Genomic DNA, 27,256 nt, shown 5'->3' with positions numbered 1-27,256 from the left:
GCCTGGCTCCTACCAAACCTCTTCTTCCTCCCTTCCCTCCACTCCCACCATTCACCCAACAGAGCACACATGTAAGGAACTCATGCTGAGTGAGCAAAGGCAGACTTCTGACTCCAAATAAGCCTAAATTCAATAGGTCACAGTTTAAGGTTTTCTCGGTGCCAGTTTATTTAAAGAACCAGTTATTTATTTATTTGTCAGATTTATATAGCGCCTTTCCTCCCACGAGCTCACCCACACTCCCAACATTTGGTTTACGTTATGAAAACCGTTAGATGCTTTTTCTGCATTTCCTTTTTAGTTTCTGCTGCCAGCACACAGAGTAAACACAATGCTGACAGGAAAAAAAAAAGGAGAAAAGGATCTAACAAAGGCTGTATGATGATTATGGGTGCCAGGTGAAGTAGGGACAGTTCAAAGGCCAGCTGAGAGATGATACATAAAATGTGCCAAGAAGACAACATCATGCACTTAGTACTTCCGTTAAGGCTCAGGAAGAAGATGGAAAATCGAGAAGCAGCATAGCTGGGTAAGAGGCTCTGGCTGTGAAGTCAGAACATCCTGGGCTGAAATCCAATCTTTACTACTTACTAGCTGTGTGACCTTGGATGAGTTATCTAATTGCTGTGAATCCTCAGTTTCCTCTCCAAAAAAATAAGAACAGCCAGGATACCTTGTAAAGATGATGTAAGATAATGTATGTAATAGGGCCCAGCCCTATTATAACACTGGCAAGTTTTCAATAAACATTATCTTCAACTGCCCCACCTTCTGCCTGCAACTCCCAAGCTAAAATCAGAAGATATGCAAATATGGCCCAGGCATGGCTACTTAGGCCTATAATCCCAGCACTTTCGGAGGCCAAGGCGGGCAGATCACTTGAGGCTGGGAGTTTGAGACCAGCCTGGCTAACATGGTGAAATCCTGTCTCTACTCAAACTACAAAAAAATTAGCCAGGTGCAGTGGCAAACACCTGTAAACCCAGCTACTCGGGAGGCTGAGGCAGGAGAATGGCTTGAATCCAAGAGGCAGAGGCCAAGATCGTGCCACTGCACTCCAGCCTGGGTGACAGAGAGAGACTCCAACTCAAAAAAAAAAAAAAAGATATGCCTGACTACCAGGAATATTAGGACTTCACGGCATTAAAAATACATATATATATATATATATATATAAAAGAGAAGATTTTAAGGAACTGGGAGACTGTAACACACACGATACATGCATAAATCAAGAGCCCACTGGTTGCCTATTCAACATCCATTCTCCTTTTTCAGAAGAGAATGCTGATTTTTACTGATTTTACTAAACATTAATGTGCCAACTTCACATTAATGTTTAGTTTCCTGCGATGTAACGAAGAGCTAGATACTGTCCCTAAACACTCCAAAGAACTCTGAAACAACTCCCTTAGGCCTGCCAGCATTGCTTAGGCTCCAATGGGGTCAGCTAAGCTGTGAGAAGACATTGAGAGATGAGGAACAAAAAGTATGTCCTTTCTAGGCCTACATGTTTGTCTGATTTCTCAAGATCAAATATGGGAGAAGGATGGTGATGAAACTCAGATTTTAAAAACTTAACTTTAAACAATGAAGTTTCTCAGCCCCCAGGATATCACACGGTGAAAGTATTAGTTGTACATATAACATTAGTAAGTTGACTGGGCACCGTGGCTCACACCTGTAATCCCAGCACTTTGGGAGGCCAAAGCAGGCATATCACCTGAGGTCAGGAGTTTGAGACCAGCCTGGCCAACATGGTGAAACCCTGTCTTTACTAAATATACAAAAACTAGCCAGGCATGGTGGTGCCCTCCTGTAATCCCAGCTACTAGGGAGGCTGAGGCAGGAGAATCGTTTGAACCTGGGAAGGGGAGGTTTTAGTAAGCTGAGATTGAGCCACTGCACTCCAGCCTGTGCAATAAAGATGCAGTGTCAAAACAAAACAAAAACTATTATTAAGTGTGAGGATGAAAAGATTAGGGATAAAGGGCGCATTACCTTTTAAAACTTAACATTAAACAATGAAGTTTCTCAGTTTGTGGTACCTACATAATTTAAATAAGTGTCCTTTAGTGTAGTTTGTGTAAAATAAAAGTGATTTTGAAAAAGTAAAATTGTCATAGAAGATAACATTTACTGAACACCTTCTCTGTCCAAGTGTGATTTTATTTAATCCACCCAATGCTTCTATGTGGTAAGTATCTATTACCCTATTTTGATGAAGAAACCAAAGTGTAGAGACTCTGAGTGCCTGCCTGAGGTCACACAGCAACGATTCAACCCCAGATCTGTCAGTCTGTCCAGCTCCAGAGCCACTGGTCTATAGTGTTTCTACAATCATTTAAAAATACTCTCTGGATGAGATTTAAATAAAAATCACATAGTCTAGGCAACCAGAAAAATCCCATTAGGTTTAGAAATTAAGAAACATATCTATAAAGAACTCCAAGGTTGAAAGAAATAATAGAAAATACTTGGAACTAAATTTTTTAAATATTGTAAATTAGAACTTGTGTGATGTATCTAAAGCAGAACTTGGGTAGGGGGATCAAATAACTGATTGTCCAAACCAGGAACCTTTGGAGAGTGCAAGGGGAAGCTATTAGCAATCAGTTCTTGACAAGGCGTAGACACACCATAAGTGACCTGGGCAAACCTCCACGTGCAATCGCCCCAGCACTAAGAGAAACTGTATACGGTTATGTGCTTATACATTATAAAGAAAAAGGGTTAAGAATTAATGAGCTCATCACACAACCAAAGAAGTCAGAAAAACAGAATAAACCCAAAGAAAACAAAGAATAAAGTATTTTAGTGAGAGCAGAAATCAATGAAACAGAAACACCCAAGAGAGGGAATAAGGCCAAAAGTAGATTTGTTGAAAAGACAATACTGTCTGCCAAGACTAAGAAAAAAAAAAATCTAGATAAATAATATTAAAAATGAAAAAGACAACTGCAGATGCTAAAGAGATTTTAGAAAGGGCACCATGAATAACTTTATGTCAATTAATTTTAAAACTCACACAAAATGGATGTCTTAGAAAAATTAATTTATTAAATTTGTTCAACTAAATAAAAATCCAGGGCAAAACTATAAAATGTGAAGACACTGAACCAGTAATTAAAAATCTTCCTATAAACAAACATCAGGCCCAAATGGTATTACCAGTAAATTCTTCCAAAAATTCAAAGAATAAAGACTTCCAATTTCACATGAGATATTCTAAAATATAGAAATGGGAAGACACCCTCTACTCATTTGATGAGTATAACCTCAATGCTAAAACCTAGCACAGACAATTTAAGAAGAAAAAATTATGGTTGGGTGCAGTGGCTCACGCCTGTAATCCAGCACTTTCAGAGGCTGAGGTGGGTGGATCAGGAGGTCAGGAGTTCGAGATCAGCCTGACCAACATGGTGAAACTCCGTCTCTACTAAAAACACAAAAATTAGCTGGGCGTGGTAGTGTATGCCTGTAATCCCAGCTACTCAGGAGGCTGAGGCAGGAGAATCACTTGAACCAGGAGGTGGAGGTTGCAGTGAGCTGAGATCTCGCCATTGCCTGGGCAACAGAGTGAGACTTGGTCTCAAAAAAAAAAAAAAAAAAAAAAAAGAAAGAAAGAAAAGAAAAATTATATACTTTTCTCAATCATGAATACACGTGTGGAAGTCTTACATATTTATATTAGAAAACCCAAGTTCAGCAATGTACAAAAGATAATACAAAATAATCAAGTTAGGGTTAGGCGTCATGCCTGTAATCCCAGCACTTTGGAAGGACAAAGTGGACGGATCACCTACGGTCAGGAGTTCAAGACCAGCTTGGCCAACATGGCAAAACCCTGTCTCTACTAAAAATGCAAAAATTAACCAGGTGTGGTGGCGCGTGCCTGTACTCCCAGCTACTAGGGAGGCTGAAGCAGGAGAATCATTTGAACCTGGGAGGTGGAGGTTACAGTGAGCTGAGATTATGGCACTGTACTCCAGGCTGGGTGACAGAGCAAGACTCTGTCTCAAGGAAAAAAAAAAAAAAAAGAGTAAACAAGCTAGGTTTGTCACAAGAATGCAAGGTTGGTTTCATATAAATCAATGTAACTCACCATATAAGAAATTAAAGGAGAAAATTATTTGATCATCTCAATAGAGGCAATAAAAATGTTTTAATGAATTTCAACCTCTATTCATGTTAAAAACTTTCAGTAAACTGGGGATAAAAGGCAATGTCTTATAGCTTGTTAAAAGGTAACAAGAAGCGTAAACATGACGAAAAGCAAAAAAACACCCTCTTAAGACTCAGAACTAAAAAATACTCTGCACTCTAACCATTACAAGTACATTATTCAGTCTGTCAAAGAAGGTTCCATTAAGCATCCAGGAAACTCAGTTTCGGATCCCAAAGTGAATTTGTGCTGCCATGTACAACGTGCTATTAACAGGCACTTGCAGAAGAGATGTGTCATACACATTCACTTTATTCCAGGCCAGGCTACAAATATAACTTACAGTCAAGTTCATCCCTCTCTAAAAATTATTGTACTACAAAATCTGAAAGATAAAAATGAACAGCAATTTACTTTAAGGGTAATGAACTTTAAGAGAGGAAGAAAAAACAAGAGGAAAACCTTGAGTGTATTAAATCTCTTAATTTGTCTAGCATCCCCAAGGAATTAGTAGTTTCTGTTAAATCAAAATTCCACAAACATAGCCCATCCCTTTAAGCTTTGAATCCTCGATAATAACCACTGAGGGAGACATTCTCGACATTATCAAACAGGTTAGGCCATTTCTTCCTTCAGAAGACACTATCCAAGTGACCTTTTCCTGATGATTCCAGCACAACACATTATGTTCTGTCAACTACAGCATGCTAGCCTACTACAACATCGTAAGGGCTATCCAGAAGCAGAGGATTCTTCTGCTGCGTCTTGGGTTTCTGCCACTTTGGTTGATGTCAAGTAAGTGAGAAAGCAATGTATTCCAAAATTCTTAGATGATACATTTTCCTTAGTAGAGCCTCTTCTGTTGAATTGTAGGGCTTTCCTCAACTCAAGATGTAATGAAATATGGTTTAATAAAAGCCAAAAATATATATGGCCAGTACTATAGGCATAACATAGGAATATTTTTGTAAGTTCTTCTACCCAGCACATGTAAACATCATAAATAACACAATGAAAAAACTCAAGATTGGGATGGCTAAAGGAAAAAACATTCTCTTCCAGGAGCAGCTGGTCTTTCAGGATAAGTGGAACATGTCTGAACATGCCAAATTACATGTCTTTTCCCCTCTCCTTGCAGGGAGGAAATCACCAGTATAAATCATGGCTTTCAAACACAGTATTTATCTTCTAAAAATAAATTAAGTTGTGAAGAATTATATGCTAAGATAATATAAAACATTAAGAATGTACTTTTTTCTTTCTTCCTTATTTTCTTAGTGTTGGGGATCTCACTGTGTTGCCTAGGCTGGAGAAGAGTGGCGCAATGAGATCATGTAAAGTTTGACCTGCTTTGTTTCTGACCTGGGCCAGTTCACCCCTGCTTAGGCAACTTGGTGTACCCCACTCCCAGGAGGTCACCATATTGATGCCAAACTTAGTGTGGACACCTGATAGATCGGCATAGTGTACTACAGCCCAGAACTCCTGGGCTCAAGTGACCCCCACCCCCTTCCCCCCACTAGCCTCCAGAATAACTGGGACTACAGGTGTGTGCCGCCATGTCCGGGAAGGATGTACTTTTGACTAGATTACATTTCAGTCGTTTAAGGTGTAATTTTAGCAAACTTCTATCACTATCAATAAACATACACCGAAGACAAATAAAAGGCAGGGCTAAATGTGGCCTGCCTTTTATTTAGACTCCTAAAGAAAGGAATCTAAATCATAGGTTTTTACCCTTAAAGAGTTTACTCTTTTCAACAGAACAGATAAGGCACACAAAGCAAAATGAAAAAGATACATGTTAAGCACACTGGTTTGGATTAAGTGATGCAGGAATTTAGTAAGATTTTGTAGTTGAAGAGATAGATAATATTCAAGGTCAAAACAACTTTATGTAGGTCAATTATGCAGTTTTTATAGCAGAGATTAGTGGATGTGAGCACCCAAATAAAATCATAACTGAAACAAATGGCGTAATTATATGTCATGAAAGGTTTCGGTTGCTGAATGTAGGACCTTGTTTTTGGCTGTGTGAGCTTTAGAAAGTCCTTTAACTGGCGCAGGCGCAGTGACTCACGCCTGTAATCCCAGTACTTTGGAAGGCCAAGGCAGATAGATCACAAGGTCAAGAGATTGAGACCATCCTGGCCAACATGGTGAAACCACATCTCTACTAAAAGTATAAAAATTAGCTGTGTGTGGTGGCACATGCCTGTGGTCCTAGCTACTAAGAAGGCTGAGGCAGAAGAATCACTTGAACCAGGGAGGTGTGTAGGTTGCAGTGAGCCGAGATCACGCTACTGCATTCTAGTCTGGGTGACAGAGACAGACTCAGTCTCAAAAAAAAAAAAGTCTTTTAAATGTGCTGAGGCCTGATTTCTAATCTGTAAAATGAGATATTTTTACTCTGTCTACATCACAGGACTGTTAAAAGGTTCAAATCAGACTCTTTATTTCTATCATACAAAATACCATATACTTGTGTTAAGGATTTCGTTTTGAAGTAGTAGTCCCTCTAATTTTAATAAAAAGTTCTAAGCTGAGAGACAACCTATAGTCACCAATAAAAGTAATCTGCCCCACTTTTAGGCAGGCATAAAAGTTATTAAACGTATGATTATCAAGCTTGATATTATCCATGACTGTAATTTCTATTACTTTTATAAAAATCAAAACAGGGATTTTAGTCTGCCTCATTTTCTGTGGGCTATCTAGTATCTAGAAGCAAAATCACTGTCATGGTTTTGATGTGTTATGTCACACAGCTACCACATGGATGGCCATATTAATAGACAAAGGCAGTAAGAACAAAATTTGATAATATATGATTGAAATAAAGGTAGGGTGGAATACGAATGAGGGTAGAGAGAGCTGGATCACAATTTCCCAAAGTATGGCAAGAACACAACCAGGATCTCCTCAGGCCCACCAACTCTATCTCTGAATGGAACAAGGAATCTGCATGGAAAATCCCCCTCCACACTCCCGTGGGGACCTTCGAGAGGACAGCACTCTAGTGTAGAAACCCAAGTGCCCAATGTTGTTTTTAATCGATTTGGTTATAGCTTACAGAATACCTCACCCTTCACCTCAATTCTCTCTAGGATCTCTGTATCGCCCCAGTGTATGTGTGAGATCTTTCAATTTTAGATCCATGAGTCCTAAAGGCAGAGTATAAGGAAAAGTAAGTCCAGGATGTACAGGCAGACTTCAAGGAGGAACCACCCTAAAAAAGAAATACCTGCTTTCTGGTTCCCTCCTCTCTTCCTCTGGACACTCAAAGGCAAATAACTTATAAATCCCAGGAATCTAAACCTCCTGCCTTCTCAGGACAGACTTATTTCACCTGAGACTGGGGCTACCCATCTCCCAGTTCTCCAGGAGAACTAGGATATTTGTCTCCCAACTCAGTTAACTGTTAATACAGTATGTTACATAAGCCCCTTGGATACAAAACACAGATTGAGGGGGAAATAGTACATAAAGGAATTTTCTTTTATGCTTCATGGTATAACAAATAGAAGTTTGCTAAGAATTCCAAATATTGAATATATGGCCCACCCCACCCTGGCTCCCCAGTTTCCCCATAACCCTTGCAGAAAATCAGCAAGATGTTCTTTAAAACCACCAAAAAAACCACTGAAATAAAAATTATATCTAGGCCAGAGTTCACAAGTTGGCAGGCCTGCAGGATGATTTTGCCCAGAGAAGTTTTGTTTAGTCTGCAGAGTGGTGTTGTTTTGAATTTGAATTAGTTGCCAACTTTAAAAAAAAATCTACAATTTTTACACAAAAAAACAAGTATCCAAATTCTCCTGAACAAGTAAAGGTTGTTAGTACAAGGTAACAATTGCCAAAAGCTCAGTGGCAGCTGTGTCCTCCAGGTGAGACCCTGGTGGCAACAGAGGCCCACTCCCAGCCAGCCCATCAGTGCTCACCCCTTGGGCCCTGTGTAACACGAGTGTTTGTGCCTAACCAAGGAATAAACACCAACCGGCCATATTTTGCAGTTCTTAATGGTGACTTTCAGAGCAAAATGGGAAGGGGATCAGAACCAGACAAAGGTACCTTATTTTTTATTTTCCTGCATTTCATCTAGAAATAAAGTGATCTCCAAGTAAATACTGGTAGGCATCTGGAATGGACCAGGCCTGGGAAAGGCACACTCATGTATTCTTCCTACTTCTGCCCCACTGCCGCCCCCCACCCTGATCCACACAATGTAAGATAGTAGATATGAAATACCACGGTCGCCATCTGGGATCCCTTGGTAATATTGTTGACAGCCACCCACCTGTGGTTATCTCCTAATCCCAGAGAACTTGAAATAAAAAAAGACAGGCCCCCAGCACATCTTATATAAAACAAGGCCACAAGCATCCAAGATTCTAGAATACCACAGTTAATAAACTTAGAAGGCTGGGACTTTAAGAGGTCATATATATGATTATTAAGTTTGATATTATCCATGACTGTAATTTCTATTACTTTTACAAAAATCAAACCAGGGATTTTAGTCTGTCTCATTTTCTGTGTACTATCCAGTATATTTAAGAGGTCAGGTTTGGAGTGTGCGGAGAAGGCTCCCTTCACACAATTTTTTGACAAATGAATGACTCTGGAAAAGTTACTCCTGATGCCTCAATGTCTGCAGAAATGTAAAACCACATGCAGCGTAACCAGATTTCTATCTCAAAAGCAGGTGTATAAACAAGGTCCTTAACTAATCTCCTACTGTTAAAATGTGTTAAAATCAGATGAGTAAGGCTACCTTGTGTAACTCAGCAATCATTCCTTTTATGTAATTGAAATAGTAATAACCAAAGTTCAATTCTATTAATAGTAGGCAGCATCCAATGAGGAGTCCGGAACCTGCCCTCAGTGAAGGTCAATATTGTATCCTGGCAAGGCATTCTTCCTCTAGTTCTGTGAGGGAGAAGAATACCTATTACCTCTCCCTTACCTATTTCATAAGGATGTCGTAGTTCATCAACTATCTAGAGTACCTTGGGAATAGGGTGGTATATAAACAGTCATATTCGTATTATTGTTATTAGTCTTGTCTCACAAGCTGGCTCAGTGCAGTGGTAACTTTTTAAGAACCTGGTAAATAAGATGAACTGCTTCCCCTCTCCCAGTGAGAAAGGACCAGGATGATGGCAGCAGTTAAGGAAAGAAGCCCAGATTGACACCCACCTCTGTTCTGATGGATACTGGTTTTCAGGCATCATCTTTGGCATCTGCAGGGGCTGATGTGGTGGTCGGGGGACCGCAAATGTTTGCTGCTGTGGTCCAGGCTCTGGAAGCGAATGGGGGGTGGGGGCGGGGCCCACACCTTGAACAGGGCCAGCTGCAGGGGCGTGCGCTGAGGTGGGCAGAGTTGCCTGAGGTGGGGGAAATAGGGGATTCTGATGGGTGGGTGAGAGGGGGGTTGTAGGAGGGGTTAATGGCTTGAACCCAGAGGGAGGCTTCCTATCATAGGCACTGTAAAGAGAAAAAGAGAAGAAACCATTAAGCCGAAATGAAGCCAATTAGCATGGTTACCAGGTCCAGCAGAAAGCTAGTTTGCAGCCCATTGTTGCCAGGAAATAACAGCATTAACATAGTTAAATCGCTCGTAGCCCCGAGGGGATATTTGTACCTCCGAAAAGTGACAAACACACTGCGTCACAGGGACTTGTTTAACACTTCTAGTGATTTTTCTCAAGGATAATTTTAGCCTCTGCTTCCGGTTTCCTTTTTCCCTCCTTCTAAAAGAACTCTCCGTGTATGCCTGTGTAGGGTGGGTGGGTGAGGGGAGAATTTACGCTTTGCCAGGTGTTCTCTGGTCCCCTCTCCCAAGTGTTCCAAGGTTCCCAGGAATTAGTCAGAATCTGTGTTGAAGGTACATTTGTGCTGTGACATCACTTGAATTAACAACTCTTCTCCTCCCCCTTTCAGGCAAATCTATGTTTATCTTCTAGAGCAAAGAATGATTTAAAATTTAAGCTTCATTCCTGGGCCCTGGATATTCTTAAGTAAAGGGCACAAGCATTAAGACTTTTCATATATTCTGATTTGGAGATTACCTCTTTGGTGCTTAAAGTTCACATTAACATATGATAGACATGAAGAAGTATATATTATCTGCCTCAAAGCCACAGATCAAATATCCCAGGATTGAGACTCCTTCCCTAGAAGGACTAGGCACCCTATGAACTTAGTGCCCTGAAGAGCCACAAGGCTTTAACAGTTTTCTTTCGTGTGCAGTACATTATCCCACGGGGCCAGGATAACACTGCCGTGAAAGAAGGATGTGTTCTACCCCAGGGTCTGCTGGGTGACACCGGGAGGGAACATTCAGCTTGATGGCGACATCCAGAGCCTTTCTAGGCAGCCTTTCTTCGATGCCACTTGCCCACTTACCAATAGTTGTAGAGGCACTTTTCTCCATAGTTAGCACCAAGAGCCTGCTCATGGCTACAAGACGACAGCTCAGAGGAGGGGCTGTGCAGCTCCCGTTTGATCTTGGTTGGAGGTGGGGCATGAAGCACCACTAAAATCAGAAGAGGGATGAGAGGGGAATAGAGAGAGAACAGCTGATTAGCAGGGAGCACAGTGCTTCCTTCTGCAAACCTTCTAACTAGCTGATTGTTCTTGGAACTCATGTCAAGTCACATGTCAGAAAAAGCAAAACACTTCAACACACAGCCTCCCATCTAAAGCCAATTAAATTCTTCAAAGTCAGAAGTCATCATCTGACACTTTTAATTAGCCAAGTCTTTTTTCCCAAACTTCTTTAGTCATGGGTCTTGCTTTCTAGAAAGCTGCAAAACCCTTAAAAATCTTGCAGGTAATGGGTTTTTACCAAAAATGCAAGTGACTGCAGACATGAAGAATTTCATTTCCAAAAAGAACAAAACGACCAACATGTGTTGGGAGACATTACCAACACATGTAAGCTTAGCAAAGGCTTAAAATTGCTGTGGCAAATATACTTCTTATTCAGATGCATATTTACAAATTAAATATAGAATTTTTAAAAAGCCCTTCCTCAAGTAACTTTAAATATCAGCTCTCAGCAAGAAATACTCAATTTTTGAGGTATTCCAAAAATTTTAAAAGCAAAGGAATAAAACAACAGACCAACACACTACCTAGGAAAGGCTACTGAATACAGAATGCAGAAAGCCTGGCTACCTTTGTGCTTACAACATCTGCTCCAGGCCTGTCTCAGTGACAGACCGGCAAGGGCGGGTTTGCATAACTAGTCCTTTCATAGATGAAAATAAATACATGGAGTTACTGCTTTTGGTTTGGAAGCCAACTACATATTCCATAGAGGATTCTGAGAGGGCAGAGTAACAAGAATTTTTCAAATCAAGGTGATTGAAATGTAGTGGCCAAAAAAACCCAAAGAACAAAAACTCAAGTTTGCCTCTTCTGTCTTCTCTAAGAGCCAAATTGTTTCAGAGAGAGCATTTTATCCAAAGTGGAAAGATGCCTTCCGAAGATGTTGCACTATACGAGCTGCCTTCTAGTTGACTTAGAATGGGTTCTCCTGGTCTAGCTGCCTTTGGAAGGTGGGGAAGGAGAGCAAGTTAAGCTTCTGTGCTGGCCACTGGCCACTGTATCAAAGGTCTCATTAAATAGCTAACTACAGTGTATGCTCTGGTGACCCAGGAACATTTTCAGTTTGACTCAATGTTTACTCCTAAAACACCTTTAGAAGTTAGGTTAATTCTCGGTGATTATACTACATAGAATTAGCTAAACAATCATCACTTTTCTACTTAACATCCGATAAGACTGAACAGTCTTCCAGCCAACTGGCCCCTCAGGTGCCTCTATAATCCTAAATTCTGAACTCAGGAGTGAACACGAGACAGATGACTCTATCACAGATGACAAGGTTATAAAGCAATGTTGCTGCAAAGTCCTGCCAGTGACTGGAAAGGTTAGATTTTTATAATTCCTTTCTTACATAATGCCAATTGCTTTTCCTGAATACATAAAATAAGTTGAGAACTAGCAGATGATATTTAGACGTCATTAGAGTTTCTCTCGTGATCTTTTTGATGATGACATCATGGCAGCCAACACTCAATTGTTATCAACTGTTTCAGATATTCAGACACAGAAAATAAGGAAGCTTGTTGTTTGAATGTTGCTAGCAAATGAGAATTTGACACAGAAATCCCTTTCCCCAATGCAGTGGATAGACTGACAGTTCTCAGCAATGCCTGTGGTCACTGCCCTTCCTCTCACCAGTCTTCTGCTATAAAAGTTTTGACAAAACAATGAAGAAAGGTAACGATGACCCAATTTAAACAAAAGCTACATGTCCTTGAAACGTCTACTTTCTTGCTTTATCTAAAGATAATCATTTGCAATCACGCTTTAGGTAAGTTTGGAAAGAAAACAATTAGAGTGTTATTCAATGGTCTTATTTCAGGTTTTAGAAATGTCTTGACATTTTCACAATATTATTATAACAGTTACCAGTTCTGCTGACAAGTCTAACACCAGAGGGTATGCCAAAGTTGCCCAGAAAGAAACATTTTGTAATTGTTTCAGGAACTGCACATATTTAAAAGGATCTAACCAGCCCACGAACTGATGTCGTGGTTTCTTCAAATCTAGACAGTACTCTTGGTGTGTGCCACATCATTTTGGCTCTAAATTATATAGTACCTTCTACCCCAAAATGTCTTATATGTGGAATAGTATATTCTTTATACAAAGGGGGAGTTCAAAAAGTATATACATGAACAAATGGATATTTCCAATTTGTTCTTAACCTTGAAGGCAGGGACCATATCTACCCTACAAGGCAGGGTACAATGTTAGTTAGTTATATATACTTTCTCCCCAGGATAAGACATGACAGAACGAGAATGGAAAGTTTCACAGATCTACACCGACAGGAAGGCCATGAGGGGCCCTGTCAGTGGTGAGGAACAAGGCTCAGCTCCTCAAAGGTCTGTGGGACTAGAGGATGTGTGAAGGAGCCTAATTATGGCATGTGTTAGTCAGAGATAGTGGTGTATTTAAAGCAGGAACTCAGAAGCCCAAGGAATGCTCCTCGCTTTCAGTCTGTTTCTTCATTTGTAAAATGAGGAATGCGGTGCTGCCTTGAGAAAGAAAGAAAAGGGCACAGCACCTTGCAGATGGTGCTATGATGTGTAATTATACCCTGTGCTTTCAAAAATAGTATTTACCTTTGCACAGCTGACTTTCTAAATGATGACAGAGACCCAGGACTATAAAGGATGGCAACAAATTGGAACTGAAAAGGGATCATGAACTCTTCAGGAAGTTTGAAAAGAAATGCTAAAAAAAAGTTGAGGATTTGAGCTAATAAACATCTTCTGCAATTAGAAACTTTGAGTTCAAGCTCAGAATTACAGAAGAGGGGCCCACAAAGTCAGTGGTGCCCTGACAATAATTTCTGATGAACATGGACTATCTTCTTTGTCATGAAGATCTTTCTTTCCTTCTTTTTCCATTCATTCATTCACGGAGTATCTTTGATGGGTCAGGTATTCTGGATATTCGGGGTATATGATACTAAGCAAAACAGACATGGTCCTTTCCTCATGGCATGCCTAATTTAGTGAGACATCTGACTTTTAGCATCTTCTCAAAGATGCAATTAGAGATAGATTAGGGCTTCAGTACACTCAATTCAATCCCTTACATTTATAGATAAAGATCCTGAGGCCCAAGGAACTAAAGGTCTTGGGGCTGCTGCTATTTGAGGGGAGAAGAGGCAAGGGCCCCGCACTGTCATTTTAGTAATCTCCTACCACACTGGCAGAAATGGGAGATATTCCACTCTTTCACTTTGTACATTAAAAATAGAAGGCATAAACCTTTTTTTTCAACTAAACAAAAATACCACTTACACCTGGTTAAGAGAAAATGGTCTAGAATAAAGGAAAAATGGATGAGAAGAACTGGTATCTCTGGAAAAGAACAAAGAAGGCCGACCAAGAAAGAGGCAGCCAGCCAGACCCCTTACCATTGCCTTTATGCCTAGTTCTTATATACCTCATTTCATTCAGTCTTCCCAATTCCATGAGAAAGCTATTAATGCTTCCATTGCCTTCACTTTACAAACACGAAAACAAGGCTCTCAGTAACTTGCCAAGGTCTCACAGCTGGTCAGTGGCCAGGATTCCTATCTATGCAGCTGTTAGTCTTTTCAATATATTGGCCCCCAGAAGGAACCCGAGAGAAAAAAGACCAATCAAAAATGGATTAAAAGAAATAGGGAAAGAGAGAAGGAAGATGGCACAAGAGAAACAGCAGAAGGATATTTTCCTCCAGCTCTCAGAGTTGTATTGTCATGCTTACCCTACACACCTCATACCCCAAAACCCACTCAAGGACTTACGCCTTCCCCTATCTCTTGGACACCAAAATGACCAGGATCTCTATTGCACCTCCATTGTTACAGGGAATGACATCTCTAACTCCAGTAGTCTTCACTTTTTTTTTTTTTTGACAGAGTTTTGCTCTCTTTGCCCAGGCTGGAGAGCAGTGGCGCGATCTCGGCTTACTGCAACCTCTGCCTTCCCGGTTCAAGCGATTCTCATGCCTTAGCCTCCTTTTTTTTTTTTTTTTTTTTCCTGAGACGGAGTTTCGCTCATTACCCAGGCTGGAGTGCAATGGCGCGATCTCGGCTCACCGCAACCTCCGCCTCCTGGGTTCAGGCAATTCTCCTGCTTCAACCTCCTGAGTAGCTGGGATTACAGGCATGCGCCACCATGCCCAGCTAATGTTTTGTATTTTTAGTAGAGACGGGGTTTCACCATGTTGACCAGGATGGTCTCGGTCTCTTGGCCTCGTGATCCACCCGCCTTGGCCTCCCAAAGTGCTGGGATTACATATGTGAGCCACTGCGCCTGGTAGCCTTTACTTTTTGTAATCCTTGCCTCCCATTCTAGCATTCCATCTAAAAGGTCTCACTCTCCCTTCTATAGTCGAGCTGATCAGAATCTTCTGCTCATTCAGACAGTTGCCAGAACTTCAGAAGACCGGGTATCTTGTACAGGGGTCACTACTACCGAGACTCCTCACTGCAGCCATGAATGCCATGTCTCTCCGCATAAGCCCTGCCCCGCCCTGAAATTGCTTCTGGACAACTGTTTTACTATTACCACTGAGACAAGAAGATCCTGAGTGAGCTGTCTGGATCCCTGTTTGACTGCAAGAACTCTGCTAAGGATCTAAGCACAAATATATGTGACAGTCTCAGCTTGTCAGGGGTAGGAAAAAGAAGGGCAGCTAGCTGGTAAGATTTATAATTCGGTGGGTCTGCACAATCAAGTACATGTATTGCCTTGCAGACAACCATAGCACCATTTTAAATTTAGATGTGATGCTCACAAGTTAACCAACTTCATGGCTGCTTTTCTTCTTAGACTAGGAAACCCCTTAGATGATTTTTCTGTCTGACACAGAGATCAAAATCCAGGTCTGGGCCGGGCACAATGGCTCATGCCTGTAATCCCAGAACTTTGGGAGGCAGAGGCGGGCAGATCATGAGGTCAAGAGATCAAGATCAGCCTGGCCAACATGGTGAAATGCCATTTCTATTAAAAATACAAAAATTAACCAGGTATGGTGACAGACGCCTGTAATCCCAGGCACCCGGGAGGCTAAGGCAGGAGAATCACTTGAACCCAAGAGGCAAAGGTTGCAGTGAGCCAAGATCGTCCCACTGCACTCCAGCCCGGCAAAAGAGTGAGACTTCGTCTCAAAAAAAAAAAAAAAAAAAAAAAAATCCAGGCCTGGTGCCTAGCCAATGCAATAAGGCAAGAAGAATAAACACAAGGCAAATTAGAAAGAAGGGAAAAAATCTGTAATTATTAACAGATGGCCTGGTTGGGTACATAGAAAATACAAAATACCCACAAAGTATAAGAATCAGGAGGCAAGGTCATCAGTCATGAGGTTAACCTTTCAATATACAGTAACTAAAACAACGTGAAATTAAAAGCATACATTTGCAATATCAAATAAATCATCAAATACCTAGGAAAACATCTAATAAAAGAAATATAAGATGTCTACACTGGGCCAGGCATGGTGGCTCATGCCTGTAATCTCAGCACTTTGGGAGGCTAAGGTAGGGCAAATCACTTGAGCCCAGGAGTTTGAGACCAGCCCGGGCAATTTAACAAAATCCTGTCTCTACAAAAAATACAAAAAAAAAAAAAAAAAAAAAAAAAAAATTCAGCCAGGACTGTGGTGTGCACCTGTGGTCCCAGCTTTGTGGGAGGGTAAGGTGGGAGGATCACCTGAGCCCAGGAGACCGAGGCTACTGTGAGTGGTGATCATGCTACTGCACTCCAGCCTGGGCAACAGAGTGAGACCCTATCTCAAGAAAAAACAAAGAAAAAAGATGCTTACACTGAAAACCACAACACACTAAGAAAAATTAAAGAAATGGAAGAATAGATCATGCTAGTGAATTGGAAAGCTTGACATTATAAAGATATCAATTATTCTCAAATTTATCTATAGGTTCAATGTAACCCCCAACAAAATCTTAGTATTACACAAAAGGGAGAATGAAGAAATTGCAATTACGCCTAACAACGTGGATGAATCTCACAAATATGCTGAGCTAAAAGAAGCCAGAAACAAAAGTGTATATGCCATGTAAATCCATTTATGTGAAGTTCAAAAAAAGATAAAACTAATTTACAGCGTTTGAAAGCCAGCAGGGTGGTTTCTCTTGAGAAAGCAGTACCTGTTAAAGGGGCATAGGAGTCTTCTTATAGTCCGATAAGTTCCATTTTCTGATCTAAATGTGTATACCATTTGTGAGAATTCATCAAGCAGCTACACTCTTGTGATCTCTGTATGTTATTTTAATTAAATTCCTACTTTTAAAAAAAGCAGCCCGGTCCTCATCAAATAGCACCACAGAGTTAATACTAAGATTTCTCAAATGTTAGAAAATCCTTCTTCTGTGGTCTAGAAACAGTCTTCCAAAGAAACAACTCCGTTGTTTCAAAATAGAAAAAATAAACTGGTCCATTCGAGAGAAATAATAATTCCCTCTGCTGACAAAATCTGTTTCCTGCTCACAAGTACAGGACCATGGATTGTTCAGGGCAGCCACCCCATGTCTGTGCTAATGGTAAACTTCGCTATTACAGCCCCAAGGACCAAAACGTAAGAAAACACTTTTGTTGAATGTTACGGTGAAAGACAGTTCCATTCAAAAGGATTTTTTTTTTTTTTAAGGAAACACCAAACCCATCTTGCCTAATAAGGTTTTCTTAGGTGTTTCATAATCATCAAAGATTCAATTTGCCACAGACTTTGTTGTGAATACATAAAACACTGATGTAGCTGTTGAGTGTTAAAGAAATTGCCAGTCAGTTACTCTGCGGTCTGAAGGGGAGGAGGACTAAGCCCATCTGAATTTCTCCTGCTTCACACACAGGCTTTGCCCACCTTCCACCAGTTGCCATCCTTCAGGTTCTGTTTTGGGGTTTTCCTCCTCCCTTCTTCAATTTCATTTACCTTCATCTGGGGCAGACTCATCTTTCCCAAATCAGCTGTGCAGGCTTGACCTCCAGGGAGAATCTTATTTGGTCACACTCAATAACCATGATCCTCTTACTTCATGTGGAAAGTTGCGTCTTACAACAGAAGCGGACCAGAGCACTGACACGTACTTCTGAATGGCGTATCAATGAGGCTGCATCTCAGGGCCCAGCCTCGGTCTCCAGAGCCTTCCATTATACTCTGAACAAATGTCGTGTTTAATGTACACAAATAGTCATGACCAAACACTGCTCAGGGCTCCGGAGTCATAATCCTAAAATAATGGCCTTTTCCTAAGTCTCTTGGCCACCAACTCTGGGTCACTACTCTTCTCTGTGACCACTGCCATCTCACTTCCTTTCCCTCTAGAGGAAGAATTATATACTTCGCAGTCCAAGAATGGGGGTGGAGGGAAGAAGAGAAGTTCGAGACACCTGCCTATACTATTAATATTCTATGGTTGTGGGAGTGAATAGAACACAGGAAAAAAAGGTAGAGGAAAAAGATGATCAAGCAGAAGGACCTGGAAATATAACAAGGACACTGGCAAAACAGAACTGAAAAACTCACCAGGAAAGAGCAGGTGTGACCTCTTTTTCCCTGACTTACCCTTAACCTGTCTGAGTACTCCACTGGCAAAGACCAGAGAGCTTTAAGTAACTGGAGAAAGTGTACTCTGTGTTTCCAACATAGTGCTGCCTACTCTTAACTTTTGCCTTTTTTGATGAATTTTGAGACAAAGCTCAAATACCTAGTTAGCAGGAAAAAAGATTTAGATAGGGGCTCACGCCTGTAATCCCAGCACTTTGGGAGGCTGAGGTGGGCAGATCACGAGGTTAAGAGATTGAGACCATCCTGGCCAACATAGTGAAACTCCATCTCTACTAAAAATAGACAAATTAGCTGGGCGTGGTGGCATGTGCCTGTAGTCCCAGCTACTTGGGAGGCTGAGGCAGGAGAATCGCTTGAACCTGGGAGGTGGAAGTTGTAGTGAGCCGAGATCGTGCCAGCCTGGTGACAAAGTGAGACTCCTTCTCCAAAAGGAAAAAAAAAAAAAAAAGATGTAGACAGGATAAGCCTTATTTTTTAAGTTCTACTATATTACCAGAGAAGGTCAGAAATATTTATCTTAGGACTGAGCAAATTAAAAACTCATTTCACACATAAAATCTATGGTATCTCAATATTCTTCGTAATTGCTCTAACAGGACTAGTGAATGACTATAATAGTAGATAATACCATCTTCTGGGAAACAAGAAGGTTCACAAGGAGATAAGGTAAGTGGACAGGTTCTGGCACTTGAAAAAGAGTATCTGGAAAAGGAGATGTCTGGATTTCCAAACCAAATAAGAGGCATGCTCAAACTTGTTTAACATTGATCCTGCCTGGCAACAGTTTCTAAAAATAAAAATTGACAATGTTATCAAATTTAATTAGGGGATACACATTCTAAAAGCAGAATCAGAGTAGGTATGGGAGAATGTGCCGTTTTTCTTTAATATCTCACACAGCTAACCTTTGTAAGGATAAATTCTTGAATTTAATATGTGGAAAATCATCCACAAATAGTAAAGCTATCGAGCCAGCTGTGCTAAAAACTGCTTAATGAGTCCCTGAAAAGCCCTCTCCTCAAACACACACAAACGGTCTCTGACCCAATTATCTCCATCTGTGTCACTCTGTTCTTTCACCAGTGTTTTCAGGTCAACACAAATACATGAATGTGAGAAGTGAGAGAATCAACAATATTGAAGATTTCTCAGCCTAAGGGAAGCATTTCTGGATGTTGTTTGCATTTCTCTATATTCTTTGAAAGTTTACCCTAAAAAAGTCAACAACTGGGCAAGACTTCAAAAAAGTCACTGTTATGGGAAAAAATAAAAAAGGTAGAGAGACTGCTGCACATTAAAGAAGATAAATGAAGCATAAAGATAAAAGCAATGTGTGATTTTACATTGAATCCTCAATCAAAACCATTAGCCACATTGCTATAAAAGATACCTGGGGACAACTGGGGAATTCTAAATATTACTGAATAAGAGTTAATTTTCTCAGGCTATGTAGGAGAACGTCAATCTGTGGAGACATACACCTGAGTATTTAGAGGTGAAATGTTATAATGCCTGAAACTAGCTTTCACATGGTTAAGAAAGAGAAAACTATATATACACAGAGATGAAGCAAATGTAGCATATGTATTAAAAATCAATCAGTAAAAGAGATATTACATCCCATTTCCTCTGAGGTATTTGGAGGAAAAAATTCCTTTATCTTATGGTTGACTAACATGTCAAAAGTAGAAATGCTAAGAACTTCAAAACCACACATTGACACATGAAGAAAGCCATCCTTGGCCTGTTACCAAATTGGAAGGGTAATATAGCCTTGGGAACCTAGCCTTACACAAGGGTAAATGCTGGTCACACCTAATGTCTAAGCCAGTGGTTCTCAAAACATTTTGCTGGCTTTGGCCCACTTAGAAAGGACAAGGGAACACTCTAGAGACGGCACAATAAAAACAGCCACTGCTGTCACTGTGACCACTGCTGTCACTGTGACCACTGCTGTCACTGTGACCACTGCTGTCACTGTGACCACTGCCTGCTGCCAATACATTCACCAAACTGCTTGGGTAAAAAGACAGCAGTTATACAAATGCAAAATTATCAACAAAAATAACACCTATTAGTAATTCTATATTTATATTAATGCATATGTAACAGGAACTAAAATACATGCCCAACTCAACTGCAAAACATTCTTAAGAAAAAATGGAGAATTCCCACTCCTTGTGAATTTATATGTACAATAGGTTTAGAACAATAGGCTGTCCAGAGCAGGTAGACAACTCATTCAATTTTTATTCCAAGTCCTCAAGAGAGCACAAGGCAGCTATCACCAACTTGGGAAGGTTGGCAGAATTAAAGTCCTGTTTCTTATGGTTCTCCTTTATTTTCTTCCCTCATTAAAGTAGCTGGGCTAGCATCTTCTACCCCTAAAGCATGAGCAGGACTGGGACCAGGACAAGAGGAAGCTGGAAATAGGTGGTCTAGGCTTTTGCTGCTCTGAGCCTGGGGGCTCCAACTGTTCAGTCTAGTTTACCAGGCTACAGGAAAAGGGACATGGGACTGAAGACCTCAACTGTGTTAAACTAAGCACAACAGCTTGGAAAAATCCCCTGTGAATTTTTGTCTTAGGAACCAAGAATGGCAGCTGGGCCTCAGTGTGGAATCAAGGCCCTCCATACGACTCAGGGGAGACATGACAAACACCTGGTAAGCCAACAAGTGGCAGCCACACCACATGCCAGGGTTGAGATTTCTGGGCAGGCTCATTCTGCAAGAACAGCTGCATTTGTCCCGGGCATTGTTCCACATGAAGAAAGTAAGGCTTATGCTTTGGGATAGGCTTTGCTATTAGCAGGTACAGGGAAAGATAGCTTCAGAACTGGCACAGCTGTAGAATTCAGGCTTTGGATTAGCGATTAATCGTGGTGGTAGAAGGCGGTTATGATGTTGATGACTTCAGGGCATTTTTGCTATTTGTCCTCTTTCTCAGCAAGAACCAAAGGACTGACTGTCACCCTAGTGGTATATTTCAGGGCTCCAGGGTATCGCATCAACCATGAGGTAGCAGAATTCACCAATGAACAGTTAGAGAATAGAAGCCCTTCCTATAAGGCCAATTGTCATCTTCTGTACAATAAGTAACGCAAGAGCCAAATTAGGGAGTGGTAAAGCTAGTTCCTGGAACATTTGGCTTTAGGAATCAGATTTCTCCCATGCAGTGGGAAAAAACTATAGTCAGCAGAAGAGAGGCTTCAGGAATTGGCGTGTGGACAACAAAACCACTCTATTCTTCCTGGTTTAGACCTAGAAACTTGGGGTAATACAATCAGCTTAAAATAAAAGGCTTTGAACTTTTTATCCTGACATGGACTATGGGAAAGACAGATTCAATAAATAGGGTTAGGGTTACATTTGTATAGGAATAGGACCAACCTAAGATCCAGATTCAAGTTTCTGAAATTTTGATGGCCTTGCATGAAAATGGCTAGAAATACCAGGATGAAATAATTGCCAATGAAATTAGAGCCAGGTCTTGCCACAGTGGGAAAAGCAATAAGGGAAGGAGACACCTTTCTTGCCCATGAGAATAGATGAGGTTATATCAAGTGCCTGGAAATTCCACTGCCAAGACCTTTTTGGGAAGATTTTTGAAATGCAAGCTGACAAATTTTGTTGCTGAGTGCCATGTTAAAAAATGCTAGGCACCTTGCTTGAAAGATAGAGACTATCTCCAGAGAGCCCACTTTCAGTTTGTAAGTGTGGTGGTGGAAACACAATTATTAAGGACACTGGAAGATTACTCTAGAATTCTTAAAATTGAAATCCAAAGGTCTTGAATATAACAGAAACTAAAGGGAAGAAAAGGAGCTTAGAAAAGAACTGAACCAACTTTCAAAATGTATAAATAGCATTAGCAGAGAACAGTATCTGAAACATCTCTAAGAGGCTGCCTGCAAAGGTAGTGGAATTTCTCCCAGAATACAGGAATTGAGAGTTATTGATAAACTTTCCCCCACCTGGGTTTCATTTTATCTTTTTCAGTTTGTTTGTTTTTTTAGATACATGGTCTTTCTCTGTCACCCAGGCTAGAGTGCAATGACACAATCCTAGCTCGCTACAGCCCCAAACTTCTGGGTTCAAGTGATCCTCTTACCTCAGCCTCTTGAGTAGGTAGGACCACAGACACATGCCACCACATCCAGTTGTTTGGGTTTTTTTTTTAATAGAGACGGGTCTATGTTGCCCAGGCTGATCTCAATCTCCTGGCCTCAAGTGATCCTCTAGTCTCAGCCCCTCAAAGTGTTGGGATTACAGGCTTGAGCCACTGCACCCAGCCTCAAACCTGGGTTTTAAAACAGATGACAGAACTGCTACTGTGAAGCAATTAAAACCATGAGGCCATTCCCTCCCACTCCTCCATTTCTTGTTTACCTCAGATAACCCTAAGTCTCTGCTATGCACTCGAGCAGACAATAGTAACATGGTCTAGGTTGTGACACACATCATGTATTGTGCTTGTAGAACATTGCTTTCTCTGGGGAAACGCTGGCTGTATAGAATTGGTGCTTTGAAGACAAGATCCTGCAGCGTTCTGGAGAGTCAAGTGTTTGTATAAGGCTGGTGTTATGATATTTTGTGCCCTTATTGCTCCCTGGAATGTGGTCTATATGAGATAAAGGATAGATTCAACAATGGAGAAATCCAGCTTGAAGGTGCCAAAGCATATCAGCAATTCCAGCTTGGGTGGCCCCCAGGTTATAGCTTCTAGCAGACCCCAGAACAAAGCTTGTCTGGCTAGGGGTAAAAGCAAGGAAACATGAAAATGGTGATTTTATACTTACAAAGGAATTTTAATTTCTTTGTGGGAAGGAGGAATGACTTGACAAGAAGGTTACACTTTACAGAAAAGGGCTTTAGTTGGGAGCATTCTCACACCGTTAAAAATCTTATTATTTGAACTATAAGGTTTATATTATTTAGTGGCTTCATATGACCTGGGGGGAGGGGAGGTGGTTTAAAGTTTGCTTCTGCTAAGCCTGGCTCAATGACTGCAAGGTTCCGCAAACAATTTCTTCCCTCCCCTCTCCCACTTCCCATGGTCACTTACAGTAATGGTAGCGGCTAGACAGTGGAACCAGCACGTGGCATCTTGAAATCAAATCACCAACTGAAATACAATTGGTTAAAAGACGAAAAACTAAATTTTGCCCATGAAAGTAAGTTTGGGAGGTTACTGTCTAACATATAATTGTAACCTACAGGCTGGACAGTACAACTCAGGCTGATCGGCCAAAGAGTGGAGAGCACTCCAAACTCCAGGGGGAGCTCAAGACTTGCCCTACCTCTTGACTCCTTCCAGAGAGAAGAAATGTGATGGATCGGGTCTAAGATGACACGCAGGTCCTCAAGGACAGACGGGGAAAGATGGGTGGGGCGATAGATTTGGCTAGGAAGAGCATATATGGTCCTGAACACCATCTGTCTTTTCTGTTGCATGAGGCTGAAAGCTGCTCCCACTCTCCAAAGGCTGAGAAGGCCCAGGAAACAGCTCAAGGCAACGGGCCTGTTGCAGGCCTTCAGGGTAAAAAGAGTCATCAAGGGTGACCTATGGGGCACTAGCAAGTTTGCCAGGGTAGAGAAGTTGGCAGGTCATGCCTTTGGTCATCAAGTAGGAGGACTGGCTTTTGGGATACTGGTCTTGTCCTTTCTTCACTTCTAATAGTGAATGACATGGGTGGTTTGTAAAGCTTTCTATTCTAACTCTGGCTAAAACACAAGCAAAGAAATTCTTTGTATTAATGTTTTGTCTCTGCTCCTCCTACCAAAATAAGTGGTCATGGATGGGAGGAGAGCCTTCCATCCCTGGGTGTAAAGTATTAAATCAGGAATGACCTGATTCACAGATGGTGACCTGTGGGTAAGAACGATTATCTATCACTGAATAGCTGTATCTTATTCGTGGGACAAAATTGCCTCTTTCAGACTGTCACTTCCCAACAGAAAACCTCTGTTATCAAACAATGAAGAAAATTGAATGTTAATCGTAGTAGAGAAACTTTTTGACCCAAATGAACTAGTTTCAGATTTACTTCCTTTAAGTTCATATTCTAACTTCAGCATTTTTCTGGAAACAGCTTGGATTTGTACAGTTCCTTTTCTTCAAAGGACTCATTTAGCCTAACGATTTAGGACTGTTGTTTCAGAACTCCGAAAATGGAAACCTAGATGCCTTGAATGTAAGCGTGAAAAATTAAAGGTCAGAAAAGGAGATTAGAAAAGAACTGGACCAACTTTGATTGAGGTAAGCCTCATGTATTAGTAGATATGGGGCTCTTCCATTAAAAATATTTTGTACAGGATGAATATTTCTGATTGCATAAGAGTGTTGCATCTCAGAACTTGTGGGATGTGGAGAAACCAAAGCATTTAACAGTCAAGTAAAATACTTGTGAGTACAGAGCTGACTCCAGGAGAGTCAAGACAAAAACAAGGGGTTCTTCTGATTCTAATGCACCGCCCCCTTCTGACTACCATAGGCTGGGTTCTTTTAGACCTATAGCCACAGAGCTGGAGTGTTGGTTACTTTCATGCTTAAGCGACCAGCAGGAAAAAAATGTGAAGGCCTGGGGCTGGGCGTGGTGGCTCACAGCTGTAATCCCAGCACTTTGGCGGGCCGATCACTTGAGGGTGGGAGTTTGAGATCAGCCTGACCCACATGGAGAAACCCTGTCTCTACTAACAAAACAAAATTAGCTGGGCGTGGTGGCACATGTCTGCAATCCCAGCTACTTGGGAGGCTGAGGCAGGAGAATGGCTTGAACCTGGGAGGCGGAGGTTGCACTGGGCCAAGATTGTGCCATTGCACTCCAGCCTGGGCAACAAGAGTGAAACTCTGTCTCAAAAAAAAAAGTCAGGGACTGGCCTGATTACCTCAAAGGGGGATCTGAGCATTATTTTAATCAGTGTTTTACTACTTTCCTTGGGCAGCTAGCTGTTTAAGGAATTTTAATATTCAACCTGTAGAAATATGATAGACAACTATTGGTTTTATTTTCAAGATTGAGAAAGAGGTCTAAGGAAACCCCTGTCCTCCTGTCTCCAGTGTTATCAGAGATGACAGGGCGGTTTCCTGTGCTGTGACCTTACATCAACCACAGTGGATTTTACCATGAAGGGCTGCTCACAGTGGATCATGCAATCAGGATAAGGGGAAACAGGACATTTTTCCTGAAAGGAAAAAAATCACAAAACTAAACCTTAAGCTTTAACATTCCTTCTATAATTTACTCCCAACTTACATAATTCTCATCTACACTGGCACTAAAGTGAAATGTTAACAGTACTTGAAATAGGATTTAAGCACTGTGCAAAATCTTATCTTTAATTTCAAATTGAAAATTCATCCTTAAAGTCTGACAGGAGAAAATCCAAACCCTAGAGAAATGAGTTTCTTCCCCCAGAACTATGCCCTTCTATGTATAGCCCCACTTCTCCTAAAAGCAGAAACTCGGCAAGTACGTCAAGGGTGCCTAAACTGTGACTTGCTCCCTAGCACATGCAGTCTTACTGGGAAACATAGCATTAGCTTCTCAAAGTCTAAATGCAGCCTAGCAACACTTGGCTAGTGTATGTGTTTAAAAGAGGAAACAGAAAATGAGAAATAGCCCTCACTAGTTTTTGTTCTATTTATCCAGAAGGTCATCCCAAGGACTCTCAGAATTCTGGGTTTGATTGAGACCCTTTACAGAGTTACTCCCCACCAGCTGGAGGCTGGGGCAGCTGGGGTGGGAAGGGCATGCGGTAGAGAATGCGGTGGTGTGCGGGCTGTCCTTGCCAGGTGTCCAGTGTGCAGAGCAGGCACTGTGGACGAGGCGGACATAAAGAAACACGTGACAGAGAGCTTCTCTGCTTTTGGAGACACTTAGAGCCTAAGAAATGTGATTTGTTTCCTGTTTCAATAGGAATAAAAACTAGGAAGCAGGGACTATGATGATTATTTGTCAAAATACCGAATACCTCAAAACCCTATGCTGTCTTCACCTTCTTCCAGAAGAAATAAAATTCCATGGCTGCTGGGGAAGAAAAATATGAAGAGGGAGTTGAGGAGAAGCAGAAATTTTCTGAGTCAAGATATCCCTCAGCACAGCACAGCACAGCAAAGTTATCCCTCCTCAATCATTCTCTAATAAAATTCAGATGAGGAAATTTGGAGTAGGCTCCAGGATCTCGCCTTTACTGTGGGTGACCATGTGGAAGAGACATCCTCCCTCTTCTTTTCTACCTTTTCTATGGGAAAAGTATAAAAGACCCTCATTAAGTGCTCTTGCAGGCCATTACAATGCATTTCCAGGCACTCCGCTGAAAAGTGTTTATGTAAGCAAAGTCCTTTTCAGCCCCTCTGGAGAAGCACACGTATCAGCATCCTCCTACACAGCTGATATCTAGGGTTACCTCCTGAGAGGTTTCAAACTCTCTCACAAAAGGACAATCTGCCCAGGCCTGTTCTTTTTTTAATAGGGAAGGGAAGGCATGCTTGCAAGACCGATTTATAGCACAGGAAAAAAATTCCTGAAGCAAAACACAAGTGCAAACTGCCATATTAAGGTTGTGAGGATGAAGAGAAGGAACTAAGAAGAGCTCTTTAAAATCCCAAGGAAGTTGCTCTGGATCATTACTATTAAGTTTTGTTTTCGCCTTTTAACTGATTGTCCCATTTATGCTCATCCTACGTCCCTGGGCTTTCCCACAGAGCACGTTGGGAGTGTGTCTGTGAGCTGCTGGGTAAGATGTTGGAGGATGTTTAAGTGTGGAAGCAGTTGGGTGTGGTGGCTTGAACCTGTAATCCCAGCTATGTGGGAGGATTGCTTGAGGTCAGGAGTTCCTGACCAGCCTGGGCAACACAGCAAGACCATCCCCTTCACCCTCTTGGCCAATGAATCAATCAATCAATCAGGGGTTGATGATATTTTG

The 27,256-nt window shown here is 41.3% G+C and overlaps 1 protein-coding gene across 2 annotated transcripts in view; it reads right to left on the bottom strand.

The window, feature by feature from the left end:
• Positions 1 to 27,256, bottom strand: part of ETV5 (ETS variant transcription factor 5) — a 66,581-nt gene that overhangs the window by 25,340 nt on the left and 13,985 nt on the right. For both annotated transcript variants that reach the window (XM_032298347.1, XM_032298345.1), the window contains exons 6-7: positions 10,574 to 10,703; positions 9,365 to 9,652 (exon numbers count right to left, since the gene is read on the bottom strand). In XM_032298347.1, the coding sequence (XP_032154238.1) occupies positions 9,365 to 9,652; positions 10,574 to 10,703 (418 nt within the window). The remainder of the gene's footprint in view (positions 1 to 9,364; positions 9,653 to 10,573; positions 10,704 to 27,256) is intronic.

This window comes from Sapajus apella, unplaced genomic scaffold, assembly GCF_009761245.1.
Source record: "Sapajus apella isolate SASKATOON/1434 unplaced genomic scaffold, GSC_monkey_1.0 scaffold38, whole genome shotgun sequence".
NCBI lineage: Eukaryota > Metazoa > Chordata > Mammalia > Primates > Cebidae > Sapajus > Sapajus apella.
Note: the sequence above shows the minus strand (reverse complement) of the source record. Positions and strands in the feature narration are given on the sequence as shown.